This window comes from Pyricularia pennisetigena, chromosome 3 (assembly GCF_004337985.1).
Source record: "Pyricularia pennisetigena strain Br36 chromosome 3, whole genome shotgun sequence".
Classification (NCBI taxonomy): Eukaryota; Fungi; Ascomycota; class Sordariomycetes; order Magnaporthales; family Pyriculariaceae; genus Pyricularia; species Pyricularia pennisetigena.
The window spans coordinates 550652-561784 of NC_043742.1; the positions used below are offsets into that span (position 1 = coordinate 550652).

The 11133-nt window shown below is 38.7% G+C and overlaps 2 protein-coding genes across 2 annotated transcripts; one reads left to right on the forward strand and one right to left on the reverse strand.

The window, feature by feature from the left end:
• Positions 1 to 7487: 7487 nt before the first annotated feature.
• PpBr36_02213 (uncharacterized protein) lies at positions 7488 to 8651 on the reverse strand (the record flags this gene model as incomplete). The annotated part of the gene is made up of 1 exon (XM_029889395.1): positions 7488 to 8651. The coding sequence occupies one exon, from the start codon at positions 8649 to 8651 to the stop codon at positions 7488 to 7490; it is 1164 nt and encodes a 387-aa protein (XP_029753652.1).
• Positions 8652 to 9195: 544 nt separating this feature from the next.
• PpBr36_02214 (uncharacterized protein) lies at positions 9196 to 10341 on the forward strand (the record flags this gene model as incomplete). Its single annotated transcript, XM_029889396.1, has 2 exons — positions 9196 to 9731; positions 9816 to 10341. The coding sequence occupies 2 exons, from the start codon at positions 9196 to 9198 to the stop codon at positions 10339 to 10341; spliced, it is 1062 nt and encodes a 353-aa protein (XP_029753647.1).
• Positions 10342 to 11133: the final 792 nt, after the last annotated feature.

Below are 11133 nucleotides of genomic sequence, written 5' to 3' on the forward strand. Positions count from 1 at the left end.
AATTTCTCTCCACGACGACGCAAAACAACAAACATTTACGAAATATACACCACCATTAAATTACCCAATTGGGAATTTAAAATAAGATTTAACACCGAACCAGCGGTAATTTTCACCCCTTATAACGATTACTCTATGGCATATTATAATCAAAAACAATTCCCATAGTACGAATGCACCCGAAATATTTCCAAAATATATATATTAACCAAAATATAGGTATAATACGAAATAAAATCACGATAACCAGGACCCGTACCTATAATAGGAATTGTGTGGAACCCAAACGTTAAAAACAATGAAATACCCACGAACGCACGAAAAACGCCTGCACCAACAGGGCACCGATTTAACAAAATTAAAATTAGAAACCACTATACGCCCCGAAATAAAAAAAATAAAAACCCATGACGCGAGTCTAATAAGCCAAAAAACTAAAATAATTAAACGGTACAAAGCACCAAACGGTAGTAACAAAAACGGATTAAAAAACCTTAAACGCCACGCAGACCACGAGAACAGTACACGAAAATATATTCCTAAATATATAATTTAATAAAAACCTTATACGAGCGCTCCTTAACAGCCGAACATAAAACAACTACATTTTTCCAAAAATCGTGAAAAAACGACGGATATTTTGGTAATAAAAAAAGTTATATCGATTGCAAACCGTAAGAAAAAGGCAGTTTTATACAGGAACGGCACCATCGAAACAAAAGCCGTACACCTTTGGATGGAAAACTATGGACGAAAAAAACAAATTACCTTGGATATTACGGAAGTGGGGAATAAAAATATAATTTTAAAAGTTCCCTGGTTTAAAGGAATAACCCCCGGATAAATTGGACTATAGGCCAAGTTTAATAGGAAAAATACCTAATTATTAAACGACCTCCAGTATAATAGGGTTTATACAGGAAACGTAAAGTACGGAGGGATTAATTAAAACAGATGGCGTACCTATAAAAAGGACGACCAACCCCGGAACCAATATCGGAAAAAAAGCGACTATTTATAAATTAAAACCGATCCAATTACATAATACTAATTACGAAAAAACAGACCAAAAACGGTAAAATCTTAAAAGAATACCAAAATTATATACGATTATTTAGCCAAAAATTCGAAATAGGATTACCCGAATATAATCCGTTCGACCACGAAATACCATTAAAAAAAGGAACCCAACGAAAATTCCATAAAATAAACGGTTTAAATCCGACACGAATGGAGGTTTTAAACGAATATTTCGCAAAAAGCCTCAAAAAAAGTTACATTAAACCATCGATATTACCAATAGGATACCCAATCCTTTTCGTATTGAAAAAAACGGAAAACTACGATTATACGTGGACTACAAACAATTAAACAACATTATAATACAAAATTGCTACCCGTTCCCATTAATAGGAAAGTTTCGAAGCATATTTTACCAAATATTATGGTTTATGATATTAAATTTTAAAAAAACATACAATTTAATTTGTATAAAGGAAAACGAGGAATGGAAAATAGCATTTCGCACCAGACAAAAATATTACAAATACCTGGTAATACTTTTCGGTTTCACCAACGCCCCCGCAATTTTTTAAATTATAATTAACCACGCTTTTAGGGAATATTGTGAGGAGGTTACGAGATAGAATAAGCTTAATCTTGAACGCGGGGAAAGGTGGATCACGTATAAGGCTAACGGAACGTTGAAATGGCAGATAACCGTCTGCTAACGGGTAATAGAGATGATATATTGTTGCACAATCGATTCGTTGAATCATTAAATCGATGAAGATTATAAAGGTAATAAATCTAAGGCTAAATTGTGAATTACGTATTCGAATCCGTAGGTGCAGATCTTCGATCCGGATGTCCGGAATGCGGGGTCACGTCACATGATTTGGCCTTATTCATGTGACTGACCTGCCGACCTATTGAACCTAACGGCCCATTAAGCCTAACGGCCTATTGTGCTTATGCATGCACAGAAAATCTGCGACCACAACGGGATTCGAACCCACGCACTTCCACAACGTATATATAATATAGATTATGGTACGTGCACTGTACCATTAAGCTAGATTATTTATGACGTATTTGTTTTGTTGTTGAAACTATGAACAAAGACGTAATATATAAAGCTTTGTGTGTATGAACGCGTATACATTTTATTTGTTATTTATTTATTTATTCGATGCAGGGTGACTAATAGAATTAGCCCGTGCTAGCCGTTATAAAATAATGCAGGGTAGCTAATATAATTAGCCCTGCGCTAGCCATGTTCACAAATACTTAAACATTTTTGTCGTTATTTACCCGGACGATATCCTTGTTTTTTCCAAAACGTTGGAAAAATACAAAAAACACGTTTACACAATTTTACAAAAATTACAAAACGTTAAATTTTTAATTAAACCCGAAAAACGCATTTTTTATAGCAAGCAAATCAATTTCTTAAAATATATTATCGCCCCTGGAAAAATTAGGATGGAGGAATTAAAAATCCAAATAGTAAAATAATGGCCCCAACCATAAAACGTAAAAAACGTGCGGGTATTTTTTGGATTCGTAAACCTTTATAGACATTTTATTGAAAATTACGGCGCTATCGCCACCCCATTGACCAATATAATTAAAAAAGATTTAAAATTCCAATAAACGAAACGAATATAGCAAACTTTCGAACAATTACGAAATGCAATAATATGAAAACCGATCCTTAAAATATTAAACCCAACGAAACTTTTCGAAATCGAAACCGACGCATCCGATTATGTAATCAGGGATAATTTAACTAATGAAACGAAAAAAAACGCCTGCACTTTTACACCTTTTTTTTACAAAAATTATATAAACTAAAATTCAATTACCGAATCCACGATAAAAAATTTATAATTATTATCCGAACATTCGAAAAATGGAAACCACAGTTATCCGGAACTAAATACGAAATATTAACTTATACGGATTATAAAAGCCTAACCCATTTTATTATTAGCAAAATGTGAGACAAACGACAAATTAAATAAGCAAAATTCCTATAAAAATTCCATTTTAAAATCATTTACCGAAAAGGAATAAAAAATAGTAAAGCCGACGCCTTTAACAAAAAACCAAATTCTAAAAACATAATACCCGAAAAAATACGAAAAATCCTTACGGTGGACGACAACGGAAACCTTTTACCAATTCACCGAAACCTTATAGCGACCAACACGGTAACCACGCCAAAGGAGATACGAAGAATCCACGAAAGCAAAACCCACGGACACCAAAAAATTTCCAAAACATGGAAACGGCTAAAGTAACACCATAATTTTAAAAAAATACGACAAAAAATACGAAAAACCATTAAAAATTGCAAATTTTGCGCAAAAACCAAATCCGCCAAATATAAGCTTTACGGGTTTTTACAGCTTTTACCAGCCCCTAATGAAACCTGGTAAACCATTATAATGGATTTTATCGTCAAATTACCGTTTTCCGAAAAACTATTTACGACAATTAAATACGATAATATATTAGTTATAATGGATAAATTTATTAAATACGCCTATTTCCTACCCTGTAAAAAAAATAGCAACGCTGAAAAAATCGCCTACATATTCCTACAAATAATTGTTAATAACCACGGACTTCCAAAAAACATTATTACGGATAAAAATAAGCTTTTTACAACAAAATTCTGGAAATTTTTAATGGAATAGCTAAAAATTAATTATAAATTATTTACAATATTCCATTTACAAGTAAACGGATAAATAAAACGAGCGAATTAAATATTAAAACAATATATAAAATGTTATATAAACCACAAATAGGACAATTGGGTACGGTTATTACCTACAACATAATTCGTATATAATAGTTTAAAAAATAAAAATACCAAAATAACCCCGTTCTATACCAATTACGGATTTAACCCTACGGTATATGGAAAACGAAAAACCACAATTACGGCCCCACGAACCGACAAACAAATAAACGAATTACGAAAACTCCACCAAAAATTCCAACAAAAATTGGAATTCGTACAAAGAAAATAACCAAATATGCTAACCAGCATCGGATAAAAAGACCATTTTTCCAAAAAAAAATAGCATTTATTTTATTCGACGCAATATTAAAACACAGCGCCCAAAAAGCAAATTTAATTTTAAAAAGTTTAAACTTTTTGAAATCGATAAAAAAATTATCGAAACCAATTATAAACTATTATTACCAGGAACTATAAAAATCCACCCAAAGTTCCACGTATTATTATTGGAATTAGCCCCACCCGGCACTAATATACAAAAGATAATCGAAATCGACGCAAAAAAAACGTACGACGTCGAACGAATACTGGATTATAAACGCAACTACGGTAAAACAAAATATTTTATTAAATGGGAAAATTATGGACACGAAAAAAACACTTGGGAACCCCTTAACCATTTCCAAAATTGCTAAAAACTATTCCGCCAATATGATTAGGAGCTGGATTTACGAACAAATTAACCAAAAAAAGGACGACTTAAAAAAATACTACCTACCATTCCCAAAAGCTAAAAATCAATTAAAATTCGGAACTATACCATTAAACGAATTTATAAAAAAAACAATTAACATACACCACGAATTAGAATATACGAACAAAGCAATTCACCGACCGAATATTGCGCAAAAACATTTATTTTATCCAACAAAAAAGGATTTAAAAAACCTTTAAAAAAACGAATCCCAAACAAAATTGGAACCCGGAAAAAGCGATCCCAGGGACATTTTAGGAAAAATTTCGGCCGATCGTCGTCGCTTTTCCTATTTTGCTTTTTTACGTTCCACCCGATCCAATTCCTCCAAATCGTTAATACCGCGGGATATAATTCGCATTATCTTTATAGATTACAATTTTTTTTATTTTCGCAAACGGAAAAACTTCAGCTGTTTTTCTTAAATTTTTTGCTGTTTTACCAAAATATCCTTTTCCAAAACCTCCACCCTAATATTAAATTTAAAATATTACCGACCGATATTGCGCAATTAAATATTTAAAACACCCAATACGTCGCAACCGGAACGGTTAACGCGAAAATATTCGATAGAGCGAAAGGAATTTTGCGGTAAAATTGCATAACGCATTATACCGCGGCATTCGCAATAGGAATAAAAAGAATATATCCATAAAAAAAGGAAAGAAAAAAATGAAAAAGCGTGGCGACGCTTTATCAACGAACGACCAAGTTTTAATTTAATTATACGATTAAATATGGCGTAAAAAAATTAACCAGGAAAAAAGGAAAACGAAATAAAAATTAAAAAAATACGGACTATTTAAAAGCTAAAAAAATTTGGCCAAGGGAAAGGAAACCTAATGTTACGACCCGATAATTGGGCCAATACCAGTAAAACCAGGCGGGGTTACACCCCTCCTAACGATATACGGAACCCGACCGACAATAACGGGATTCTATAAGGAAAAAGATTACGTAACCTCATGTAACCACCAAAAAAACGATCTTTTATAATTTGTAAAACCTCGATTGGGAATTATAAATTAAACAAATCAGGAAAATCACGTTCGGAATATAATTTATATAAAGCACGTTAATTACCATATAAATAAATTCGATTTTTGGATTGCTTAACGGTAATTAAACTTTAGTTAACCTCAATATTTATTTGAAAACGATTATAATTTCACCCCAGTTATTAAAAACCCCCGTTACCCAGACAAAACGCTCAATTGCTTTAACCCACTGTACTTTACCCTAAGAACAGGTTACCCGATGCCTTGATCGTAACACCAGGTATACCACGTTCGAAATTAATAACGATGGATAAACAGGCGGTAACCCCGGGAATATAATAATAATAAAAATATATATATCTACTATTGGCGTTTTGGACGGGATTTCCTAAATGGACGTATCGAATATTTGTTTAAACCAATTTATATTATTTACGTTTTTGGCGGAACAATTTTTTATTCCCGAAAATTGGAAATTTGTAAGCTCGAACCGGTTAAAAAGGCGTAAATATTATATTAATGCCGGCAATTCCTTACGCAAAATATCGGTTTTAATAAACGTAAAAAGTTTACTATTAAAACTGTATTTAACCCTATTAACGCGTAAACGTTTTCGGATTTGAAAATTTCGCAATGTTTTTTTAAAAAAAAATACCCGCGATGGGGTAAATTGGGTAATTTCGTGAAAATTTGCCGTTATTATCCAAACGTGGATAAATTACGTAAAGTTAATACGTCGGTAACGGTTACGCCAAAATTTGGTAATATAGCGAATAAATTTGGTTTCGGGGTTTATTTCCGTTTCGGATTCGGATTCCCTCGGTAATTGCTTTTCATCGATTAAAAAAAGCCTAAATTCCCATTTATTTTCGAATATAAAATTGGGCAATAGTAATTGCAATAACGATAAAAAACGAAAATAATCGCGATATTAATTGAAATAATAGGGTTAAATCGGACGTAAAATATTGGGTTACAGGTTACCCGGATAGGAATACCTTTTCGGGTATATTTATTAATATTATTAAAAATATGTTTTCCATTATTGGATTCGGGTTTTATTTGGGTTAATAATATATTAAATAAAAATCAATATGCGTATATATATAATATAATAATAGAAAGTTTTTATTTTTTTATATATCGGGGGGAATAGTGGTTGGCGATATTGCAGTATTGGGTGTTTTGTTGGTAATACCGCCATAAACGGCGAAATGCGATAAAAATGTTTTTAGATTAAAACGAGCGCGATTTTTTCGGCCAATTACATTGGTCGAAAAACCATGTGGCTAAAAGGTACATGGAGCGCTCGGTCCCCCTGCGAAGCAGGGGGGTTTAGTCTGAGCACTGAGACTAGCTTAACCTCAGGTTACATTATAAAGCGTAAACAGGTACATGAGGCCGGAGGAGTCCGCCATTCATATGACGGTTATAGGCATTGAATTTCCATTCATGCACATTGTGGGAGAATGATAAATTTGCATGACGATCTACCAATTCCGGAATTGAAAGGATTTACTTGGTCTGGACTTCTGTAAATGCCATTGTAGGATACTGTTTGAAGCCCAGGAAGTTCACCAAGGTTCTGAACAACCTATACAGTACCAGTGCTCTAAGATTTGGAAGAATTAACTGGCTATAAATGCGAATCGTTTCTCGATAATTGTACCACGCTTACAGAACTTGTATTATTTGGTATAGTCAAGCAATTTTCTGCCGTAGAATCAGGTTCACATACCAGTCGTCCCGACTTAGATAGAGTATGGTTTTTTTAACACCTATGTATGCATCCGGTGTGCCGCACTACACTTCTGGGTGATTAAGCTACCTGTACCGAATAGATAACCACAGCCATACTCGAGATTACATCATTCTCGTGCTGCTGCAACCCCAAACATAACCGAATCGTCCCAATTCTGTAATTTTTATCTTTACAGTAAGAAACCCACTCGCAAGCTCATCCAGGAAGAACAGATGAATACTAGACATAATTGTTCTTGAATAGTGGTGAGTTCTTCGGGAAGGTCAGTGCCTCGGTCAGCGATGGCCCTTCATACTGGGGCTGCCCAACATGCCCACCCTTGGCGATGGCTGAGAAACCACTACCTCCAACACCCTCACCGAGAAGGTATTCAAAGGCCAGGTTCTTATGCTCTATAAAGAATGTATAATGTCGCTTCTTGCTGGGAGAGACGAGTTCGACTTGGAAACCGGTCACTTTGTCTTTCAGGTCGCCCGTAACAGCGCCGCCGTACGTCTTCTGGGCGAGTACGTAGTCTTCCGTGTCTGATTCAGCTCCCAAAGTCGAGCGGAATATTTGCACGCCGTCTTTAAAAAGGACTGCGGATTGATGTACGTGGCCTTTGTCTATACCTGATTCAAAGCGGAAGTAGCTGAGCACGTAGGGCCCCGGCATAGCTCGCAAACCCTGGAGGTTTGTCATGCATGTAAACCAGCTGAAAGCGGTCCAGAACCTCTCGTGGCCTCCGATTCCTTTCCAAGCAACTTTTTTCCCCTTGATCTCGACGTCAAAATCCACTGTACCGGCAGGAATGGGTTCTGACCAGTGTAAGTATCGTATGGGTTCCGTTGTTGCGTTTCCGTTGGGCCAGACATGGCCGTCCGCAGCGATGGGGAGTGCTTTGGACTTGTAGGTAATGGTTCCTTTCAGTGAATCGGAATTGAGGATAATGACGGCCTCGCTCATGTCCGCTTTAATGAGAAAGGAGTGGTGCCACCCTTCGCTTTCACTGTACCACACACCCCTGACGCCTTGGGGGCATGTTTCAATGACGGTCCTTTCGGCATAGTATAGCTCTGCGACCCGTTCTCTGTTGGCAAAACCGAACTCGAGCGACAGACGGAAATTGCCTGCCCCCAAAATGGAGTAGTTTGGGTCGCGGTAGAAACCAAACATGAAGGACTGCACTCCGTCTTCAGAGACGCCGTCAAAGGCCCACTGCTCGCCGCCGGTTGAGTTAATCGGGTTCAACCTAGGGACCACAAAGCTTTCGATGGCGCCTTTGGTGAGTCCAACAATCTTTCTGCCTTTTTCCATCTCGTACGCTGTCATGTTGCTGATTTGGCAAGCTGAGGCATCGGTGGTGCCGGCAGCGAGTACTTGCTGCTCATCCTGGGCTAGCATATCCAAGCTGGGGCTTTTCCAATGCAAAGGCCATGGTTCATGCCAAACTTTGCTTCCAAGGGCGGAGGATAAAGAGAGTGCAGTAAGTAGAATTTGGGAGACAATCATTTTTGTTATCGAGAGGGAGATGTCAAGACACTAGTGAGATTTGATCAAGTAGCTCTGTCCGCGACAATGCCGATGACTACTTCCACCTGTGGGTAATAGGAACAAGATAGTGCTGGCGATAATGATATTCATAACGCTGCAGGGAAGGCTGGCAACTTTATCTTCAGTCTTTTGGTCCATGACTAGCATGATGAGTTGAAAATAAGTTTGCTGAGTCCGAAAGCCAAAACTGGAATCGGAGCACGTTCGCCGAACACCGAATATTGTGGCTGACCTGGATAGAGAACTAAACAAGTAGCATAACTATAACCATGCCGCGTGACTTGAGGTAAAGGAATCTTCCCATGGTGAGACAAACCCACGACCAAGCAACCGAATCAATTGCCAATTTTTTTTTTTTTTTTTTTCGCCGCTTCGTTACCACCGTTTTTCCACAATGTACATTCCTTCCGCGAGGATTGCCATCGTCCAAGACGACCAGGGAGGTCTCAAGATTGATCACAACGTGCCAATGCCACAGCTTAGACCAAATGAGTTGCTGGTCCAGGTGAAAGCCGTGGCCATCAACCCTTGCGACCACAAAATGTACGAACGCTTCCCAACACCCGGCGCAGTGGACGGATGCGATTTTGCTGGAATCGTCGTTCGACTCGGCTCCGACGTGAAAACATTCCAAATTGGCGACAGAGTGTGCGGAGCTGTCCACGGATCCAACCCCAGTCGGCCTGAGTCCGGGACGTTTGCCGAATATACCGTATCCGACGGGGAATTTACGCTCAAGCTGCCACCCACCCTTTCATTTCGGGAGGCCATGGGTTTAGGTACGACGGGACTTAGCTCCATTGGAATGGCAATCTACAAGGGTTTGATGTTGCCAGGCTCCCCACTGGAGCCAGCCGAAAAGCCTCGCACGGTACTGGTTCATGGCGCCAGTTCGTCGGTGGGAACAATGGCCTTGCAGCTCATTCGTTTGTGAGTTATCCGTGGCTCGTTTGAGCGGTGCGGGCGATCAAAAATTGGTACAACGTTAACAACTCTTTATGTGCTATAAAACAGGATGGGCCACATTCCCATTGCCACGTGTTCGCCAAGGAATTTTGAGCTGGTTAAAAAATACGGGGCAGAGGAGGTTTTTGACTACAAAAACCCGGAATGCGGCCAGCAAATCAAAAAATACACTGGCAATACGCTCGCCTACATTATCGACCCCTTCGCTGACGTCAAAAGCGTTGGGCTGTGCTACGAAGCCATGGGCAGAGCCGGCGGCCGCTACGCCTGTCTCGAAATGTATCCAGAATTTGCTCTCGAACGTCGATCCATCAAGTTGTTCTTCGCGCTGGGCATGGCGCTCCTGGGCCACAGTCTGGATTTGGCCTATGGATACGAGAGAGATGAAGATCCTGAGATGAGGGCATTCGGCATTGGCTGGTACAAAGTCCTGCAAAAGCTGCTGTATCAAGGAAAGTTGAGGCCTCATCCGCTTAGGGAATTGGAGGGCGGATTTGAGGGGGTACTGAAAGGTGTCGAAATGGTCAAGAATAAGGAGGTTTCCGGGGAGAAGCTGGTTGTATCACTTGAATAGTCCCAGCTGATATTAATCCATGGTTCGTATTCGGCTGTTCTTCGTTCGTGCCATATCATTACCAGACTGGATGCTTACGGTTCCTTGGCATGAGCTTCGCTGATCAAGACAGTTTTTTGCCTCTACTTTTTGGTAGGTATTTTTTTTTGAGTTTGTTGACCAAGGTAAGTGCATTTTGCCTGTCAAAGGCCCAATCAACCGGTCGCTAATAGAACTCGCCCAAGCGATCTTGAGCATCTGTAAGCAATACTTGACCGCAAATCTTGAGCTACCCAGCTTGGGTGGTAACAAAATGGGTCTAGTGTTTGTACGCTAGCAGTTATAGCGACATTGATTGACTCACGAGTCGGGTCCTTATTCTCCTCAACAATCTAACAACTCGTGATGCACAGAGTGCTGACTGGGAATAGAAACAAAATGTTGGACCCGAATCGTGCCATTTCGGCAAGGTTACTCAGTCACAGGCACCTCCGAGCTGTCACCGATAGTATCGACCGTATTTTACCGATCAATCAGTGCCTAGTTAACAAAAGTTGCTGATTGGGAATAGAAACAAACTGTTGGTACCGAATCGTGCCATGTCGACAAGCTCACTCAGCCACAGCACCTTCGAGCTGTCACCGACGGTACAGTCTGAGCGGGGAGGGATATGTATTTGCATGGAGCTAAATAAAACGACATTTATCCTGCGCCTATGCGCTTCTCACCCAGTGGAACTTGGACACATTTATCAACTTTACTTCCCCATTTTACCGAGCAAATCGCAAGCAAGTTAGTTCCAGGACTAGCATC